Source organism: Thermobia domestica, chromosome 16 (assembly GCF_964235325.1).
Source record: "Thermobia domestica chromosome 16, izTheDome1.hap1.1, whole genome shotgun sequence".
NCBI classification, from domain to species: domain Eukaryota; kingdom Metazoa; phylum Arthropoda; class Insecta; order Zygentoma; family Lepismatidae; genus Thermobia; species Thermobia domestica.
In genome coordinates this window covers 127,040,028-127,062,958 of record NC_137469.1, presented here as the reverse complement: position 1 = coordinate 127,062,958, position 22,931 = coordinate 127,040,028, and the positions used below count along the sequence as shown (strand labels likewise).

At 36.6% G+C, this 22,931-nt stretch overlaps 1 protein-coding gene across 3 annotated transcripts in view; it reads left to right on the top strand.

The window, feature by feature from the left end:
• The window catches only part of LOC145673400 (uncharacterized), a 537,699-nt gene that overhangs the window by 177,898 nt on the left and 336,870 nt on the right, over positions 1–22,931 (top strand). For all 3 annotated transcript variants that reach the window (XM_081743063.1, XM_081743061.1, XM_081743062.1), the window contains 3 exons: positions 15,397–15,473; positions 17,394–17,580; positions 21,854–22,109. In XM_081743063.1, the coding sequence (XP_081599189.1) occupies positions 15,397–15,473; positions 17,394–17,580; positions 21,854–22,109 (520 nt within the window). The remainder of the gene's footprint in view (positions 1–15,396; positions 15,474–17,393; positions 17,581–21,853; positions 22,110–22,931) is intronic.

Below are 22,931 nucleotides of genomic sequence, written 5' to 3'. Positions count from 1 at the left end.
AGATTTCTTTTATTAATTGTAATTTCTTTATTTCTTAATTTTTACACACACACACACACACACACACACACATATATATATATATATATATATATATATATATATATATATATATATATATATATATATATATATATATCTTGGGGATATGTGGTCTCTCTTTTCTGCATATTGCTAAGAAGACATTTAACATTTTCTATCATAAGAAAGTTTGAAAGATATGCGACAGAAATTCTGGAGAGAAGTGTAGTTTCTTCTTTTACTTATACTCCATTCCTAAACACAGACAAAAGAACTATCCTCCATTTTATTGTTTCTTTAAACAAATCACGTTATGACCCATACCTTTGGTTCGGTCTTACTTGTGAGCTCTAAACTTCATGTGTCTCGATTGGTTTGTTTTTTCCTTTTCTACTTATGCTGAAGAATTAAAAATGGTTCTCTTTACGCGGGAATCCATCCGTGGACTACAAGATCTTCAGACCACCTTGCTATCGAATACTCTGCGAGGGAGGATGTCCAGAGGAAAAAACTTTTTCTTTGTTCAAGACACATACGCACATTACTCTGGCGTCGTTACCTCGATCTTGTGTGCGAGTTTACACAACTAACTCGGCCTTCAAATTTTACACGTGATTTCACTAACAAGTTATTATTAGCTTCAACGATACATGCAACGTTGATAAAGCATTAATGGAAAACACAAATTACAAATAGTGATCGAACTTACAACTCTAGTCACAAGAAGGATTCTATTCAAGGTGTCACCTCACCTTCCTATCTAGCAAAAGATCCGAGTTCGATTCCTGGCAGGAGCTCATGTGTTTCGAATTCTACGCTAATCAGTAGGTCCCATCTCATATAGCCTTGCCGCTGAAAGGGACGTTAAACTCAAAACCAATTCAACCTATCTAGAAGAAGGGCGAAACAAAATTCATTAATGCTACCAGCTAACATACATTAATACTTCATTTTTTGTTCTCATAAAATAATAATTCTATCTGTCAATGCATAAACGTAATAATATTATTACGTTCATGTGTAAACCTAAAAAGAATCTGACATAAAGTATATCTCCTCTGTTCCTATCAATAGCTTCCACTATGGGTCTCTTTCTTTCCTTTTTTGTCATTCTAATAACAATAACAACAACAACAACAACAACAACAACAATAATAATAATAATAATAATAATAATAATAATAATAATAATAATAATAATAATAATAATAATAATAATAATAATAATAATAATAATAATAATAATAATAAATTGACACTGTTTTCCTCAGAAACTTGCGACTTTAAAGTCTACAGTGTAGATCTCTGTCGACGACAACACACTGAACGTTGTTTATAAAAAGACCGAAAAACATTTTTCGCTAACTTATTGTCTACGGTTTGAACTGCAAGAAATGATCATATTTCTTCGCGATAATGTGAACACAAAAGTGAAATGTTGTATTTCTACACAATTTCCTTTTCTCGAATTCCTGGATAGTCTAAAAGAACTTCTATTGTTGTAAAGCAAATAAAAAGTATGTCTTTAGGATGAATCGATCTGAGGATCCCTGGAACTTGAGCCCAAGGTGTTAACGATTACACCATCAAGACCTACATGCAAGGAAAGCGCTACATTGAGTGATTTGTGAAACGAATCCAAGCACTTTACATCTCATTGTATTTCTTCCTTGTTTCGTTTTTTTTTTTTTTTTTTTTTTTTTTTTTGCGTTCACTCTGTTTTTCGTAGAATGCACGAAAAAGCAAATACATTTTTCGCCACGATGGCCAGGAATACTGTTTTCACTGATGAGCAAATAGGAAGCTACTGGTGAAATGATATGGTGCAACGTATAGTATTTTATTTTCATAGCAGCAAGGGGCAACACACTATCCCTCGGAAAACATACATAAACTTTGTTGACAGAGAATTCAAGATTTCAGCAGTCTGTCAGAAGAGAGAAAGAGGAAGAGACAACATACACCACCCGAGTGGAATTGAAATGCAAGACATCATTAGTCTCCTAATAGTTACTTTGCCAAATGCGCCAATAACGGGACCGGCAGAAAAGTAATTTTACATATGATTTCGAGGGTTTAATTTAAAGTTTGGATAGAGACAGCTACTGATATAGGTGGAGGTAAGGAAATTTGATATGCCTGAAGACATCAAACTTCCGTTTCGAAAATTTACTACCCGGCAGTCGAATGCCTTCGAATATTTGCGATTGTCGTGAAACATCTTTGAGAATTTTGGGTGCGAAGCTCCGTATTACAGGCCGTCCTGTCTTGTCTGTTTTTATGTGGCATTCGTAGTGCTCTCAAACGGGTCGGGTTACGGGTCGGGTCGGGTCAGGTCAACTCGGGTCGGGTTATCGGGTCGGGTCGGGTCAGTTCGGGTCGGGTTGTCGGGTCAGGCCACTCGGGTCGGGTTGTCGGGTCAGGCTACTCGGGTCGGGTTGTCGGGTCGGGTCAGTCGGATCAGCTCGGGTCGGGTTGTCGGGTCGGGTCAATCGGGTCAACTCGGGTCGGGTTGTCGGATCGGGTTATTCGGGTCGGGTTGCCGGGTCGGGTCAATCGGGGCAGCTCGGGTCGGGTCAGTCGGATCAGCTCGGGTCGGGTTGTCGGATCGGGTTATTCGGGTCGGGTTGCCGGGTCGTGTCAATCGGGTCAGCTCGGGTCGGGTTATTCGGGTCGTATTGTCGGGTGGGGTCAATCGGGTCAGCTCGGGTCGGGTTATCGGGTCGGGTTGTCGGGTCGGGTCAGTCGGGTCAGTTCACTTTGGTCAACTGACTTTAGGTTGAGTTTAAACTCGGCTAGAATCGAAAGCTGCTGTTTTTCACTAACTGCCTAATTAAAAATAGCAATTTTCAATTGATTTTATAGAAACCATAAATCTATTTTGAACACTTGCAGCTAGTGTTTTTATGATAAATGCTTATTTTTCTACGTGTATGTACTTTAATTTTTAAATGTGGAAGACTAATTTTACCAATTGACTGTAATATTAATATCTACGCCAATATGGAGTCTGGAATTAGAACAAAACTAGAAGTTGTTTAAGCAACGCCAAAAGAGAGATTGGATATGGACGACCAAGCCCAAGCAGGGCCGCGGTGGCTCAGTGGTAGAGAATTCATCTCTTCATCTCTGGTGCATGGTGTCCAGTAGCGTAGCTAGAGTTTTTTTCAAGGGGGGCAATGAAGGGCCCAAGAGGATTTTGAGGGGGACATCTCCAATATATATATATGTGTGTGTGTGTGTGTGTGTGTGTGTGTATTCAAGGTGAATTTTTCCATCTTTATTGTTCATGATTTTACTCTTTGGAAAACAGTGAAAATATAAGGATTTAGTACCTCAAAGAACTAGGATTCATTAATGCAATTGATTTCTAATATAAGTAAATAGTTATTTAATCATGGCGTTTAAAATATGTGTAGCTGGTTGACTTAAGTGGAAGCAAATACACTTTTACAGGTAAAGAAAATAACTTATAGGTTCATGCCTCTACTTGAAGAGGATCTTTCTATTCGTGTGGGCAGCAGCAAACATATTCAGAACTTGTTAAAGATCTAACGATTTAGCAATTTTCTTCTCAATATAAAGTAACACTAAGTTTTTCAACCTATCATGAGTCATTGACTTGCGTATACAAGTATTTAATCTTTTCAAAGAAGAGAATGACCTTTCACATGTAGCACTAGAAACTGATATAATCACAGAGATGATACCTAGCTTGTAGGTTTCTAGGAATGCGTTTTTGTAGACACAAAGAAGATCAACGAAATTCGTTAAGGAAGCAGCTTTCGTTTTCTTCTCGTCTTCATACAACTTAATTGTTAGAGCAACCCACATTATGCTTTATTTCTTGTTTAATTATGCTTTTTTTAAATTATGCTTTATTGTTAATTTCAATGATTATTTTACATTAATCGTGTATAATGTATATTTATTATACATCAAATATTCTAAATATCTTGATCTATTTATTGATATTTTTTGCAACTAGTTTCTCTCATATTTAATGAACTTTCTACTTAATTCATTGTAAAGAGATGTGCTTTGCTCGATAATTTTTTTCTATCATTTGTGTGCGCCTTACAGGTACATATATACAAAAAGGGAAAGTAAAAGATGCCACCAAAAAGTACAGAAAGTGCTTAAGTTCAAAAAGTAAACATAACAATACATTGATGACGCCAGATCTGGGCAAGGGGGGCGAGCGCCTCCCTAGTAGCTACTTCTGCCCCCCTGACTGCCACCTAGACTGCCCCCCCCCAGACTCGTACAATCTTTAAACATTCTTCATGTAGTATTATATATCAGTATCATAACCAATCTCATTGACAAATTGTAGTCTACTTTCCATGAATTTACTATGTGGCAGATTAATCCTCAAGCTTTCTTCTTTGAGCGTCTGGGTATGCACGCATATTTCTGTTTTCTAATTTAGCCCCTTTTGAGGTAAATTTTAGTTATAGTTCTTTCTTATGATTTTTAATAATTGTGCCTAGCGAACAATAGTAGATTTGGTCGACTTGTTTGCTTCTCATTGGATCAACTTCGATTGGAAACAAAAGAAAGGTAAAACCAGTTACGTAACTTGTTTGTATTTGTCCAGGTTTGAAGTTTTCAGTTTCATATTTTGTTTTATTTAAAACTTCTTTTTTCTGAAACATTATTCTCAGCTTCTAATATTCAGAGGATGTGCTTATAACAGCTTAGTTTGCAACTACCAGGGCTTAATTTTTTTGAAGGAGATAAAAGGAGTTGTGTTTTCCCTTCCTGCAAATGATAATAATAAAATTATGGAATGAAGTTGATTCCCAATAAAATGTATTGTCAGAGTGCTGATCTTTAGTTAGTAATTGGTTTATACTAGTGCTCCTTTACTTATTTTGTTTCAAAGGACTGACGTGACGTCTACCATATTGACTAGGAACTGCTGAAAAATTCGTAGCCCAACCCAGAAAGAGTGCACGTGGATTGGTGAAGTTTTACTTCTTCTTCTCTTCCCCCGAGAGTCAATATACTACCTTGTACAGTGCTCCAGCTTTTGCAGAAAAGTTTAAAAAATCTAGCTTTCCTCGCACCACTGTTCGTAGCACTACCCCTATCAGATCTAAAATGGCGTCTTTCAAGTGTTATTTAAGTTTGGGAAATAAGTACACGTAATAGTTAGACGGAGCTAAATCTGCGGAATAAGAATGATGATCTATACCAGCGTTTCCCAACTTTTTTCAACTTGCGGCACACTATGGGTGTATCTTGAATTCTCGCGGCACACTCATTATTATTATTATTATTATTATTATTATTATTATTATTATTATTATTATTATTATTATTATTTGCTAATCTAAAATAAAATGATAATTTTTTATCTGTGATTACTGATCATCTTCTCACAGAGATGAAAGCTCGATCACTGGTTTTCCCCTATGCTAATTCATTATGCTTATTTTTTTTATTATAATTTTAAAATAGAAAACAATTGCAATGAAATATAGGACTCAAATTTTTAAAAATACGTTCTTCTTTTTCGAAATCTGTATCCAACCTTTCACTAAGAACGAAGATCACTAAATAACGAACGAACAAACAAATGTCTTGTACTTCTAACTTTGCTGTTTTAGCCAAAACCGGTGCATATTATTGCAATCACACAGCTTGCGATGCGTCGAAGTCAAAACACAGCTGTTGAACAAAGTGTTGTTCTGTCATTCACGTGCGAATGAGTGTTCTATGAACGTTCACTTGACGCGTACCGTACAAGTGCTTCCATTTTTCGGTGTTAGTATGACTCTCAATTGAAGCGTAACATAGCAGCTAACCGTGGAAATGTTTACGAGCCGAAATACTGTCTGCTACACAGTAATAGATGTAGAATAATATATTACAATTACAGTATTTTTTTCCATGGTAGAAATTCATAGTAATGTGAAATAGAAAAAATATAAATTTTTCCCTATGTCTTACAATTTGGTTGCTATAAAATTTAATAATTTTAATTCGATTTCCTCAGGGCACACCAGCGGTCCATTCGCGGCACACCGGTTGGGAAACGCTGATCTAGACATTGAAATTCTAGATTATGCAATGTCAGTTATGTTCGCATGGGCTTGATGGACAGATGTATTCTCCTGAAGGAACAGAATGCCTTTCTTTTCATTTTCCGCAGCGTTGAACTTTGAATTTTTCTTTCAGTTTTGTAAGTAATGTAGAGATTCTGCATTAAATATCTGACCATTGAGGAGGTAGTCTACCAGTTCATACTTATACCAGAAGAATGTTCCAAACAGTTTCTCAACCTACTTCTGTGTCTTGAACTTCTTGGGGCGATGGAGAAATGAGTGCTACTACTCCATTGACTGTTGTCCCGATTCAGGATCATAGTGGTACAACCATATTTCATCTATGGTTACTATTCGTCAGCGAAATTGATCAGCATTACGGTCAAATTGGAAGAATACTTCTCTTAATGCCGTTACCCTTTTATTCTCCTGACATATATTTTGGGAACCCATTATGCCGAGAACTTGCGCATACCCAAGCCATTCTGAATTATGCTACCGACGAGTTCCAAAGAAATGCCCAGAATCCCTGACACAAGTTTTGCTGAGAAGGTAAAAACTGAGAAAGCGGGGTGCAGACCTCAGACTATAATAACTATAAATAGCTTGAATTATTTTTGTCACACAAAAACTGGGGTGGCCTAGGCCCTCCGGCCCCGGGCTATATCCACCACTGGCTGAAATGCTGCAATTTTTAAGAATAATGTCACAAATTGCATCCATGATTCCAGGAAGAGTCATTGCTTTTAATCATCCTGGATGTAAAGCATAATTTGTTGAGAAATTGCTACGTTTATACTAAGCCACTTATTTCTTCACCACTATATATAACGGAGGAGAGTCCCGTGGTGTTTCACTGATTTCCTAATTAATTTACTTCGGTGACTTTCCTTGGTGGAACAAAAATGTTATAACAGTAAGGATCTGAATTTTCGTGAAATTATCTGTTTGGGCACACATAATCACTTCAGAGGCCTGAGAAACAATAAGAATTTCATTATTAATATGAAAATTTATATTTGTACATACAGAGATATGTTTTTCTAAACTACTGTTTCATTTTTGTACCTAGTACCTACACGCCTTCTGCATTGGACTACGACATTTTTAGCAGCTCCTCGTAAACTCTCTCTCTCTGGCTCCCTCTCTCTCTCTCTCTCTCTCTGTCTCTACATATATATATATATATATATATAGAGAGAGAGAGAGAGAGAGAGAGAGAGAGAGAGAGAGAGAAAGAGAGAGAGGGGGGAGTTAGCGAGAGATACGTAGCATATAGACGGATGTGTTACTTGTAGCATACGCGAAAGTAATTCAATTTATGTTTAGGCTTCAAAAGTTTCATTGAAAAATATTTCATGTGCAGACGTTACTTATTTGTTAGTTACAAATTTTATTTGAAATAAGTTTAATTTATAATCATATAGATCTAACATAAAAACAGCAACGAAATACACAATGTAATGTAAAAAAGTCAAACGTAATAAATATGTCATTTTTGGTATGGCAAATAGCCGCCCCCCGAAAATGTATCTGCCCTCCTTTGCCCCCCTAAGAACTTAAAGCTGGCGTCGTCACTGTAACAATATAGTATGGAGTTCTTGCATACTATTCATTGTTGGCGGAAAAATTTCTTCTTTTACTTTCTTTTCTCCACATCAAAGGATTACACCGAAAAGTTTACAGAAATGAAAATAAGCTTTTCATTGTTGCATTGTTATGTTCTCAATGATTTTGCATTGTAAATATTGGCTTTAAAAATATTAACACAGTATGTTAAACTTTCAGTTAAAGAGAATTTACCAAGAATTGTGTTATATATTTTAAATTATGCTTTATTTTCTAAAATTATGCTTTTAAAACTAGTTTCCCAATGTGCGTGCATTTTGGCGTTCACCCAGTGTCGTGACAATAGTGCTCTCAAACGGGTCAGTCGAGTCAGTTCGGGTCAGGTTGTCGGGTCAGGCTACTCGGGTCGGGTTGTCGGGTCGGGTCAGTCGGGTCAGCTCGGGTCGGGTTGTCGGGTCGGGTTATTCGGGTCGGGTTGTCGGGTCGGGTCAATCGGGTCAGCTCGGCTCGGGTTAACCGGGTCAGTCGGGTCGGGTCGGGTCATCGGGTCGGGTCAGTCAATTCGGGTCACGGGTCGGGTCGGGTTGGTCTTCAACCCGACCCGACCCGACCCGTTGAGAGTACTAGGCATTCGATGATAACTTTCGAGCGGATTGTCCGATTTTGATGGAACTCATTTTAAAATGTTCTCATTTGCTTTCACCAGACACATATTGTTTTGGTTGTCATACGACAAAGGGATTTTTTTTCCCGAATTCAAGTATTTGTTCTTACTTTGAGCGTAGGCGTGTGAAAGCTACGATAACTTTCGAATGAATTGTCTAATTTTCAAGGGGGTTGGTCTGAATGGATATGTCAGGTATCTGATGCTCTTGGTTACTTTACAACATTTGATTTTGTACATAAGATGCCGTTCGGTTCCAGGGCATTACCAACCTCAGATTCAATGGGTACCTGGGAGGGGGAATGTGGCCGAAGCGTGGTACCGATAACACCACATTCATCTACGACTAATATCAAGAAAGTGGATAATTAACTCCACTCCCTATATGCCCTCAAGGCATGGTGGTATGCACAAGAGAGAATTTTATATATGACAGAACGCGGCTAAAGGAAAATGAAATGAAATGAAATCTTCCAGTTTAACGTCTCACGTATATTCCCTGTAGGGTAACGGAGAAGGATGATTAAGACAAGTGAATGACGATGGAATAATTGGTGGAATAAGAATGTGGGAGTAAATATAAGTACACCGAGAAAACCCACGGACACGATGTTATCCACCACAAACTTACTTGGTCGGGGATCAAACCCGGGAGAGACAAAAGGGATGATGGGGAAAAGGAAGAAAAACATACACGCTCTGACTTACATTTCAATGGCTCTCATTCAATTTCCATATCAAAATAACTTCCGATTACTTCTTAAGAAAAAAAAAAGAAAAACATTATTCCTTAAGAGTTCTCTAAGCTGCTTCGTATATTGTTGAAAACAGACTTTCAAAGAAAGATGGTCGTGCAGCTACTTGGATTGCAGTTGTTGAAAGAAATATTATCTATCCTGTCATGCCCTGCATAGAATAGACTACTTATCACTGTTTCTTTCTTTTCTGAAACAAGAAGCCAATGTCTTTGAAACTGATTACGATTACATTGGACTTCGGTTGTAATCCGATTTTTCTATGGGAAACAAGATTATACTGCTAATTCAAGCTGAAATGGTGCTGGAAAGTGTGTTTAAGTTACTGCAGTGAAAATGTCAGTGAAAAGATCATATGCGATATTTGGATCATTCTGAAACTTGGATATTTGGATAGGGTACACACTTGTTCCTAAATAAAATCTTGACCCGACTACGGTAGATCCTATAGTATTGGATCTATGAACCTTTAAAGTTCGTTTATTCATGTTTTCGGCAGCCTATAACTCCAAAAGGAAGCATTTGTGCACCCAGGTTGGTCTATACGTTTTGTTTTATCTTGAACTCAGGATAGGGTTTGCCATATTTTGAAATTCGAAAAGCGGAGGATTCTAAACCGTAAGTACTGATGTGAACTTGCGTATTACAAATACTGATTCCTTCTGACCATTTTTCAATGATTCTTTTGTTAAGTGACACTTCCCATCTACTTTTCCAACAAAACCAAAGTAAAGCAAATTTAGTTTTTGCCTTTAATGTTCTATTAAGTTCAAGAAATGTGAGTTTCGAATTGTAAAGTAAGTATTAAGTAAGTATTACAGTAAGATATCTGTAAGACAAGTTTTTTTGTTGTTGTTGTTGTTGTTGTTTTTAAAGCAAGCGATATGTGCCAGATGTTGTTCATACGGTTTTCTCTCTAAGAAATACAAAATAATTTCTGAACTTTTATCGTAAGAAAGTTAAAACATATTTAGAAGTCTTGGTCCATCTCTTATAATATTTCTAATCATTTTCAAAGATTGCTACTTGAAATCATACTAACATACGAAATTACCACAGTTTCACAATATATGAAATACAGTATAAACATTTTAAAAGAAAAACTACTAATAATGAATCTAATCTAAACAAAATTCTAAGGATACCGTAGTTCAATTTGCAATCACTTCTGAATATATAAAGACTAATTGAACATATAGATTACGTAATAACATAGACTTGTTTAGTTGAACTGGATAGAATATTATCAAAGAAATATGCACCCATGAGTTCAGACATTAGTATTAATGGGTTGAACCAAAATGTGTATGATTATGCCAATTAAAAAAAAAAAAAAAACATTTTTCATTCCCTTTAACTTTCTTTAAAAAATCTCGGTTGCATAAAATCTTATCATAAAATTCTACGCATCATAGTCTTTTATATTGTACAAAACCAGTGGTAATAATTTGACAGTTTCTACGTTCATCTTGTTTATGTCATTTGTCCACTCGCGATTGAGATTGACACAGAGATCGGTTTATGTTGAATATAACACTTTATCAACAAAGTTGTCTTAAATTTTTCTCCAATCCAAAAAAGCGGGTGATTTTTCGTGACTAAGGGATGATTAAGCAGGGGACAAATATAAGACCTGAAAATCTGGTGGTATGACCAAAATCAGGTAATATGGCAACCCTATGTCAGGAATTCCTTCCCGAACGTTGGCGGTGTTGTTTTGAAACACTCTGTATAAAATAATGCAGCAGCACGTTATTCTGAATTAATGCAAAACTCTTACGTATTTAAAGAATACATTATTCGTCTAGGATGTAATCTGCTTCCACCAAACGGCGCCTCTGGATCCGATAGTGTGTGGATTTATCATAATATACAAACCGACTGTATAGAACATACGCTACACTGTATACTCACTCTCGAGGAGATAGATTTATTTCCGTTTTTCATCCTCAGTAAACTTAGTGATGATTTCAAGGTTTTCCCCTGGTAGGCTTACCATACGTCCTAGATTCAAGCCTGTGCCCGGAAAATTGTCTGGGATTAAGTAATGCTCAAAAGTTTAGGGAAAACGGAAGACCGGGAAACTTCGCTGTATTTGGTCAAGTGCTTGGCTTGCAATTCTGTCTTCTGCTTATATTTATGAAAAAAATATCAATTACGATAAAGTGTTCTTCGCAAGAATACTTTACTCAAGAAAATAATTAAGACAATAATATAAAAATATATTTTAAGTATAGAAAATGAGCATAAGCATTTTTGGAACTTAAGATTAGACCTTTTTAACTTCTCAATAAACACACATCATTCTTAAAAATATCCAGAAATTATGGTAATCCTACCCCGGGGGATTTTGAATACACGGAAGGTGAAAGTAGCAATGGTAAGCCACGGTGAACATGATCAGAGATATGTTTGTGGGGGGAATATTCCTCATGAGCAACCCCCTCTTTTATTTGACTAAAATTTATATTACTGAAAGACTAAAGTGAACGTTTGTGCCCAAAGCATCATCATATCTGATTGCAGCATTGTGTGAACTAGTGACCATTAAGAGAAAGCAAACACGACAAAAGATAATACATTTGGCTTAGAAATAAAATTTTGCTACAACACTTTAGCAACACCGTATGTGATTAATATGGTTGAGGTGTTGGGCGTATACTATATCGTATGAAGAACAAATTACCCTATTTGTACGTTTAAGACCAAATGCCTGGCAACACTGATACAATAGCTGTCAGCAAATAACAAACAAGAGATAAAATTCAGGAAGAAATTGAATTTCCTGTGCGCGTGTGTGTGTGTGTGTGTGGTGTGTGTGTGGGGGGGGGTCGAAAAAGCAATCCCTTTCTGTACGATTTCCTTTCCCCTCACAAATACAACTTATCAGATGATAAAAGCTGTTTGACTAGTTTGGCTGCAAGAAGGAATCATTGGAGAGGTGAAGGAACCGAACTGTCCATCACTTTTTTTGATAGTAACCGAGACTTCGATAATACTCGAAATGTCGATAATACCCGAAACTTCGATAATACTCGAAATGTCGATAATAGCCGATACTTCGATAATACTCGAAATTTCGATAATAGCCGAAACTTCGATAATTTCAAATACTCGAACGGTTTCGACTAACTGATGACAACTCGATAAATTTTCACTCCCGAAGTTCGGTAGGTCCTCAGCCTTATCGAACACCCCTACTAGTTTCTCAAAATATTTCTTCAACACATACGGATATAATTTTAACAACCGGTTGAAACCAATAGGCTGAATGACATCACTGGGAAAACCATCTTTATATATCGATAAATAGACTATGCACAAAGAAGAAAGACAAAGATGTACTCATACCTTTCTTGTATCTGTTCTGATTTTGGAATATACGCAGTACATTGACTTCTTCTTCTAGATATGTTAGATATTATTCTTTCGGTTTCATAAAAATGAGGGCAGCCTTAGCTCAGTGTCCATCTGTGCTTGCATGGGGTCACTGGTTCGATCCGACTTCACGCCAAATGGGCTCTGTGGTGGACAAGCAGTGGTTGTGCGTGGGGTTTATTGAAATTCTCCCGTTTCCTGTCACTTTTTTCATTGTATCATTTCATTAATTTCTCATCATCATCGTCTCTTTTAGCCTACAATACATCACAATGTGACATAAAACTGAAAGTTTACTTTCATAAAGAAAAAGTGTACAAGAGAGAATCTCTGTCAAGATAAACAGCATGGTCAGCAGTGAGAAACGATCGACTAGCCAGCTTCTAACATCGGTCTAATGTTGTAACTGGTTGTATTGCCAGGCATATGCCAACCAACTCAATTAGCAATGTAATTCCTACTTAAGAAGCAAAATTGCGATTGGGAGTATGAGGTCGAACTACTTTACGCCAACGTATCCACTAACTTTAGCCCTTAACTACTATGGTAAAAGTAAGTTACACTTACATTTCTGTGGAGTCTGAAACACCCCAATTGTGTCTCTCGCGAATATTGTAGTGTGTTTTTTCTAACTGCACAACTACGTCAGTGTTCTGTTTTTTCTCGTATTACAAACTTGACAATATACCAGGTGTGTTAGTTGAAATTTGCCGGTTTTTTCGAGAAAGAAAACACTTAATATTCAGGGAATCTCACAATTTCTTTACTCAAAATAATGACCATTGGATTCTACACACTTTGCCCATCTTTTAGGCAAATCATGGATACCATCCCCAAAAAACTTTTTCTCTTTCGAGCCAAACCATTTGATGAGCCATTTTTCGATATCTTCAAAATTAGCGATGCCCTGCTCTGCAAGTGAGTGTCCCATCGAGGCGAAAAGGTGATAGTCCGACGGGGCGAGGTCTGGAGAGTACGGCGGGTGCGGTAATACTTCTCAATTAAGTGTTTTTAATGTGTCCTGCACCAGTTTAGCGGTATGAGACGGCGCGTTGTCATGTTGCATGATAACCTTGCCATGTCTTCGGGCCCATTCCGGCCGTTTCTCGATCAACACATGATTCAAATTAAAATTTGTTGTCTGTAGCGATCCGTATTCACTGTTCCACCAGGTCTTAATAACTCGTAGTACACCACACCACACTGGTCCCACCAAACACAGAGCATTGTCTTACGGCCAAAGCGATTTGGCCTTGCCGTCGATGGGCCGGCTTCACCAGGTGCAAGCCATGATTTTTTTCGCTTCGGGTTCTCAAAATAAATCCATTTTTCGTCCCCCGTGACAATTCGATGCAAAAATGATTTCCTTTCGAACCGTTGAAGCAGGATTTCACACACGGTTTTTCGCTTTTCCATTTGTCTATCCGTCAGTCGGTGTGGCACCCATTTTCCATACTTCTGGATCTTTCCCATGGCTTTTAAACGTTGGGAAATTGCTCCTCAAGTCACATTTAGTGTTTGTGCTAATGCTGCTTGCGATTGCGTTGGGTCTTCATCTAATAACGCCTGCAATTCCTCGTCTTTGAACTTTTTCGCTGCACCGGGATGTTCCTTGTCTGTCAAATCGAAATCTCCACTTTTAAATTGACGAAACCATGTCTCACATGTTCTAATCACTGGAGCATGTTCACCGTAGGTTTCTACCAGCAACCAATGAGCTTCAGCTGCTTTTTTTCTTTTGATGAAATAAGAACAGCAATGCATGCCGCAAATGCGATTTACTTGGAACGAAACTCGCCATATTTACTGAGGTAAACTACTCTGATGCTATTCTGTTGGCCGAATGTGACTTGTGTATTTTTGAAGGTTAATGTTTACAGAAACAAATGACGTACATGCCGCATCATAGAAATGTATATATATTGCTAGAGACATCTAACGGTAAAACCGGCAAATTTCAACTAACACACCTGGTATGTAAACTCAATCATTCCAAATCGCTGAGAATTTACTAGTGTCTTGTTGACAAAAAAGGGGGTGGATTCTTTTTCACGAAGACAATGAATGTATTTTCTTCTGGTATTTATTTGCTATTTTTCTCTCTAAATATGCAACGTAAAACTGCGCGAAAAAAACAAACTGTCACTTCCGTGTTCAGTATTCATGGTCACGTGTTTCCTTATGCCAAGAGTAGTCACTAGTGAGTGAGTATCCACTTTCCTCCAATTGATCTTCATTTACGATTCCAATGCCTTCATCCTTATCCTCTACGAAATGTCTTCTAGACCCTCAGCAATCACCTTAATATTTAGTTCTTGTCTTGGTTTTCTCAAGTAAATGGTAATATTCCATACTCCAACAAGTATTTATACTGTGTCATGAAGTGTCATTGTCATTTGAAAATAGGCTAGCTTCGGAAGATAACAAAAAATGCCTTCTTTACGACAAGAGCCATTTGTTCATCCCATTTTGGGTGTTCTCTCTCTCTCTCTCTCTCTCTCTCTCTCTCTCTCTCTATATATATATATATATATATATATATATATATATATATATATATATATATATATATATCCAGTGTATATAGTGTAAAATCCACGACGTTAAATAAGAATACAAACTATTATACTCTGGTCAGATATCTCTAAGGCTAGTTAACTTACATTATAAGAAGTCACATCACTTGTTTTTGCTTACTCCAAACTGTGAATGAAGGCAAGAACCTGCGTCATCTATTGAGTAGCTTTAAATTAGATGGTAACGTAAAACAATTGGTGTCAATGAGACTCTACCAGAGTACTTAAGGATTACTTTTGGAATTTCTAATTCCTAGCCATGCAGCTCACTAGCCTACCTAAGTAATGATTCCTGCTTCGATGGACTTTATTCTTTAATGTCTCTGAACTCTTGAAGCTATGCAAAAATCTAACAACATTGTTATAACTTTTCATTTCAGGACAAGTATTTTAAAGCCAGAGATTTACAAGGACAGTTGGTGAGACTACTAGATATTGTGCAAACAACTAGGGGAATGTAAGTAACCCAGTTTTATAAAGAAGTTATATTTTTTTGTGACAGTTATCTGCAAGGAATTAGGAACTTCCGAAACATTCTACCTCATTGACTCTGATTCAAATTCTAAAGCAATTTCATAAATCTTTAACGAGAATTAAACACAAAGTTGAGAGATATCAATCGTTACATCTTATTAAGCTGTACAAAATAATACGCATGAGCGTAAAATCTTATGCATAATTTTTGAGAAACTTTCGTAAAATGAATTTTCTTGTAAACCCTAAAATGAATGCTGTACAATCACGCCACTTGCTGAGATGAAATTGATATTGATATATGCCCGCATTAACTTCTTTATTATGACACATGTTCGATTGAAATACGTAATACGGTTAGGAGAGCGTTCCTTGGAAGTGTAATTAATCCTTAAGCACTACAGACTTAGGATTTTTGAACAAGGATCACCCCTTTACGCAACACTCCTGAGTCATATTGTACCTACTTAGTTTGCTTCGTCGATGTTTTAGTACTTCATCTTTATGCAAATCAGTATAAATATGTGTGGAATTTATATATTTTCACAAATAAATAAATAAATAAATAGTGTGTTCCAACACAATTAAAACTGTCAACTGACCCAGATATTTTAAAGAACGTCATAGTTTTCAACGACATAAATGTTCATTTTGCAGGATTTTGTCGAAAACTATGCATGAGATTTACTCTCAAGCATATCAGGTTTTTCGGTGCTTAACGTTCCACAACTATGCGCCAAGGTTAAGAGAGTTAGTGGTGATGATACCAAATATAATGGTGGACTGACTAAAGTGAGATGGAACAGAAAACCCCTAACAAAACCCACGTACACTCTGTGGGTGCAAAAGAAAGGCCGCTTGATGAGTTTATTATACAAGTAGTTGCCATCATCCTTATGTATTAAACTAACGAGTTGTTGGACACGAACCGTCGGAGGGCTTTACGCTATAGGTTAAAATTATGTTTAATTAGTCCATTGAATGTGGATAGAGTGCAGAACCTCACGACCTTGCTAAGTGGAGAGCATTTGGCAACAACTAGTGTAAACAAGTCATCAACCACATCGGTTGGTAATACTAGAATTGTTTTAAAATTATTGCAACTAATATTTGGATTTCCTTTAAACTAATGATAAGACCGTAGGATTCACTGAAACATAATACGACGAACCATAACCCTTCCCTTCCTCCATATTCTAGAACAAAAACACATGCCATAAATAGTAGGGATTCGTACTTTCAGCAACAGATGCCATAATGATTGTCCTTTGTTCCATGCTTGCAAAGGCCACTTGCTCTAATTTGTCAGAGCAACACGTAGACTTCGGTCCTCCCTGACCAGAATCATTCGTAAGTTTTCTTGGTCATTAGCATGCTAGAATGTTTCCTCTTCATCCTTTGCAACCAGTTATGTACGGGCTGTACGTAGTGGTAGGGAAGAATGCAGGCTCGACTACGTACGAGTCGTACGTAGTGGTAGTTACGGGGTTAAAAATTCAAATTACTTACATTTAACAGTTTCTTTGAGTTTGTTCAATAACCAACGTGCAGTTACAAACATATCAGTGCTCAAGTTAAACACCTGATAACAGCTTTTTCGTATTTTGATTAATAATAAATCGTCACAATACTTTCAACCCGTCAAATCGCCTGCAGACCAGCGACAATTCTTGGTATCAGACAGGTAGACAGCAGAGATAGCGACATATATTAGTGAAACTATTTATTAGTACGGCTTAGCGTGACAGATTGTATAGTTTCCATTTTAGTTAACATTCCTTAAAGAGTATTAACATTTAAACTGTCATAGGGTCCTCCATATGCATTATTGCCCGTAAATTGTTTTAGAGACATTTGCCTAATAATATTATGTTGAATGACCTATTGAGTTTTTTCTTTAAAGGAGGAAAGGTAACTATCTGAATCCAATTAAATGGTTGAAGGCATCGATAACTATGTTCATGATCAAAGAACATCCGGAGCTGGCAAAGGCTTTGAAAGCAGCTTCTATGAAGAGTGGACAAGCTATGTTCAGAGGCATGTACCTACATTGCACATCCTCAAACATTGACCTTTACGTCCTTACAGAGGTAACGTTTTTCTTTAGATATATTAATTTGGTAAAAAAAAAAGTAGTAATTATTAATGTATATTATAATTGAAAGAAATATAAGATTTTACTTTACATCAATTTCTAGATGGATGCAAAGTGGAACAAAATGCACACTCATGTCCGATATTATTATCGCATGTCTATAAATGTGTTGTTGTAGGAATATAACTTGATAACGAATTTGCCCTGTATTTCTTATAATGTAAGTATATGTATAATCGGCAAAGAAGTGTATGTCGCAAATTTCATGTCAAAAGAGCAGTAAATAAGAACAATAAAACTTTCGTGTCCATTTAGCAACATTTTGTTTTACTCATTCTAATTTTCGTATTTATAGTTCTTTTCTTATGAAATTTACCAAACAAATACATTTCTCGATTATACACATAGTGTCAGTATTAAAAGTACCCTGCAAAATCATTATCAACTTATATTCTTACAAGGAGACAGGTATAGATATGCGACAATCACTTTAGACATGAGTGTACAATTTTAATAAGAATCAAGTCCGGGTCTCCGTTTAGGTGCTACTGTACAGTGTTCTCCGTGAACTGCCATACAGTGTGTCACTCTTCAGTTCGGTTCCCAGCCTCTCATACTACATGAACTGTAACACAATTCTTGTGCTTAGACAATACAATATCTACCTTGCAGAACAGCTTGACGATTGAATTATCCTATGGCAAATGGAACTAGTAGCATAGTGGTTCATAGATCGGCACGGCAAGCTCCAAATTTTGCTTCAGTTCTCAGTTCAGGAACGCAATTTTGATGCTTTATCTATATTTTCTTAAAGGGACGTACACAAACCGTAATAGCTAGATGTTTATGAAAGTTGGCACCTTGAATAATTGTGGACCTCTAATCATCATAGTGATAATCATTTGGTGCGGAAATGTGTTGTTTACCCGCTATGTATAATATATATATACCAAGCAGTGACTAGCTAAATCTATGCCGAGTTGTACCCACAAACTCCAGGAAAAAGCAGAAAATGAAAATGTATGCAGGTAACCTAATATACATAACCAAGAACACGACAGTAGTGTCACACAAGCAGTGTTTCCATCCCAACACAAACTTATAGTTTTTTTTTTAATAGAACGTGTACCATTTCATGGCATTGAAACAGGTGAAATAAAATGTGAAAGAAAATAAGCCAATGGTGGGCAATCAGTGTTTGCCAAATAACAGAGATATGAGGCTCTAAGGTTGAGAAATTATGGGCTCCGTACAATGAAACGAGGAAATGTATATACATTATAAACATATGTTCATGGTACCATTTCAAATGTCACTTTTCCTTAATTATATATTATATTCCGTATTATCAAGCGGGATTGAGCAATATGTTTCCCTCGTAACTATTCTAGATGTTACAATAAAACTTGGAACACACATTACATATATACCATAGTATTTTGCAAGCTAGATTATATTCAGGTACCTGTAGCCAGGATTTTTCCTACAGCATCAAATTTCAAGAAAGGGATCGTACATCGTGAAAACACGCACATGATACCATTCTAAAGCATGTTTTATTCGAAAGAGAACGACGTATAATTCATGATACCCGGACAAATAATAGTGAAGTAGTAGGTACTTAATTGGAAGGGAACATTTTTCAGGGAAAAAAATTCAACAGTCGAAAGGGGTTAATTGGCCAAGAGGGGAAAGCAAGCGGGAGAGAGGTGGTAACTTTTTCAGAAAATATCCCTTGCATTTTGGTCTAACGTTCTTGAAATATTCAGGTTTTTACTAATTAGTCCCGACACAAAATTTTTATTGACTGGATTATAAGCATTCGTGTATCAGAAGTAAATGAAAATGAAATTGCTAATGTAATTGAGGATGCAGACTATGTAAGACCCAACGTTAATGGGAATCATATTGGGAAGGACATTGTATCTGGCCGCAGTGAAGAGTTCGTGTATCATCCAGAAAATTATCCTGCAACAAAAGTTATTTGCAGACCAGAAAATCATTTAGCTTCCTTTTAGTTTTTTATTTCAAGGACATTATAAGTATTTTATATCCTGAGTGTTACTCTTACTCGATAATCTCATAAGAGACCATTTCGATTTGGTGAATTCAGTTGCTAAAAATGTTTGCTAGCACTTTATTCAGCATCAAAAGAAACAGAGAGAAAGAGGGTGTTTAGTGGCAGGACGTATACAGGGTAGGAGATAAATGAGGGCGAAGTGAGAAGGTAGAACGTAGAGAATGTCTAGAAATGCCATATTAATTTTGAAACGATTAGAAAGATGTTGGATATAAGGAATACATGTAGAGCTACACTGAATAGGCGTAATAAAAATCATGAGGGACACCTAAAAAGGCCCCATGTTAGACTTGCACAAGAAGAATATATGGAAAAGGAGTCATATGACATATGACCTATGAAGCACACCGTCTATTAGATCAATAGTGGCCAATGAAGTTTCAGACCTCTGTAAAAGGAGGCTTTTCCGCTATTGCAATGTATCATTGCTCTAGTAAAGGTGATGTGAATGAGGAACTAGAGACCCTGTAGTAGTAGGTTCATGAGATCGTTTTGGACGAAAGGTAGAAAGAGATGAATCGAATCTGTAACATCAAAAAGAATGTTTGCAACTTGTAACGGAATGATAAATAATTCCACTGGACGAATGTTGACGTGGCACCTTGCACAGATACTGTCATATTCAGGGTTGTGATATATTAAATGACCCCCCTTCAACAAAACCTGCTGGTTGTAATACTGGTGACTCTTCTCATAACAAATTGATGCACACACAATTGGCAGTTAAAACACTGTTCACATTCAGTGGAGCTCTATATGTATTCCTCATATCCAACATTTGATTTCAATCCCTCTACTCGTTTCAAAAATAAAATGTCACTTCTAGACATTATCTACTTTCTATCTTCTCACTTTGCCCTCATTTATCTCCCACCCTATATATTGTCTGCCACTAAACACCCTCTTTTTTTCTGTTTCTTTTGGTGCTGAATGCAGTGCTAGCAATCATTCTCGGCAACTGAATTCATCAAATCGGAATGGTCCCTTGTCAGCATTGCTGATACTTCATGAGGCAAGAGTGATATCGATAATTCTTCACTTGATAATACATAGTGAGCCGACTTTTTGTTATTCGTATTTTGGAATCAACTGGATAGATCACCTTCACCAATGAACTCAATTCATAACTATTAGTCACTAAATTCTAGCAAAAATTGATGGTGATGTCTCAAGTAGTTCTTAAGATTTTGTCTCTCGGATGTACATATACAGAATCAATACGTTAAGGAGATTTCGGTAATCCAATCACCTTTAAGAAGTAGATATTGATTGATGTCTTGCATCACATTAAAACTTTTCTGTTAATCAATTTTGGAAGTGCTTCACATCTGTACCATACTCTATTAGAAAGTTAAATGGTAGAAAAAGCTGAACAGTGCTAGGATGGTACTTTGCTCTTTCTGAAGTATTTGGTTCACGATTGGAATTCGAGGTGTAAATCAATTAACATTAAAAAGAAAAAGAAATAATGAGAGAGTGTAATGTTAGTCAAGGCAATATAGAGTAAGAATATCCTCTTTTGCACGGCACATACCTTAGTACGTCGGTACTAGCAAACAAATGCAGGACAAATGTGCTTCCCGTAAAACCTTAATATAGGACTGGAAAATAGTTCGTAAAATAGAATCAATTGTAGACAATCAAATTTATACTATACGTCTAACAATTGTCCACCACTGCAAATAACTCTCTCCAAACATTTATATCGTGTTCCACTTATACATTCCTTGAATTCTAATACAAATTTAAAAAGGAAAATGCAATCTTTAAGTTTTATGTCCCATGGTTATGCCGATTAGAGTAAAGGAGAAGGTGATGAGGAATAAATTAAATGGTGAAATGAAGAATGTGGGAGAACCCCGAAGAAACCCATGTACACGGTGTTTGTCCACCACAAAGTTCATTTGAACGAGCTGGGACCGAACCAGGGATCGTATGCACCAGAGGAGAACGCTCTATCACTGAGCCATCGCGACCCCAAAACTTAAAAAGGAGTCAGCATGTATATTACTTGAGGCATAGGTATATAGCATTACATAAAATTGTAACACATATACAACACTCCCAAAGCAACAATCTAAATACTCTGCAACAACAGTTATTTCATGAGTGAATTTCCTCACAGTAAAATTTAAATTTTTACTATCTTCTATAATAATAACTGATTTTTGTTTTCTATTATTTCTAGGAAATAGCCTTGAAAACAGATGTGATATGTTTAACGGAATATTTCCCTTGGATGCTGAAGGAAGGAAGTAAGTTCCTTGAAGCATGGAATTACTTCATAACGATGGTAGCAGTTATCGTATCAATTATGTATCCTTACAATGCGTCTTTCCGCAGAACAGTTGAAATTGAAACTTATGTGTGGTTCTTCGTTGTGGATATAATTTACATAATAGACTTATATTTTCATGCAATGTCTCCTATTAGAATGCGAGGAGGTAAGTTAACTAAAATATTTAACTTATAATGTTATCTTTTTAAAGTTTCAGAAGGATATAATGCATGTATTTAAATACAATGTGTACTAAATGTAGTGCTGCCAAAATGCCTTGAGCCGTGACAAAAATGTGAACTAAAGCTCACGCTCGCTACACACCCATGCGTTGAACCAATAAATGTTCAGCTGTTGCTAGGCGATAGAGCCTTAGCGAAAGGGAGTGGAATTCCTTCAGCCGATAGCAGTGCTTGGAATGAAAGACTAGGTGTGAAGTTAATGCGGTATATCTATAGTAGATTATGTCAAAGAAATCATAAAAGAAACACTATACAATAGTAAATGTTGGAAACGGATTATCTTAGCTTGAAATCACACGCCAATCCTTTTACATATTTCTGCGAACACTCGAAGTAATTATCGATGATCGATAATTTATATGTAGTCTTGTTCAAAAAATTCTGGGCATTCATCTTTCTTTAAAAAGTTTTGTGTTCTTATCCACAGCTGAAATGAAATCGGATAAGGGTACACTTTCTTTTACCGATTTTGATCTTCATTTAAAGGGCTAATAGTAGAATTTCTTGCATACGTTTGGTTGAAGCAAGATGGTTCACGAAGTACTTTTGGATAAGTATGTACATTATATGTATTACTTTTGAACCAATTTTCAATGAATACCCCATTTCTCTATACTTGTTACCCATACGAAACGAATATTCAAGAAAAAAGACAGTGTTTGCGCTGTTGCTAACATTGTGACAAATGCCCTTATTAGTCGATAATCAATAGAACTCTCACCGAACTTTGGACACGACACCTGGTT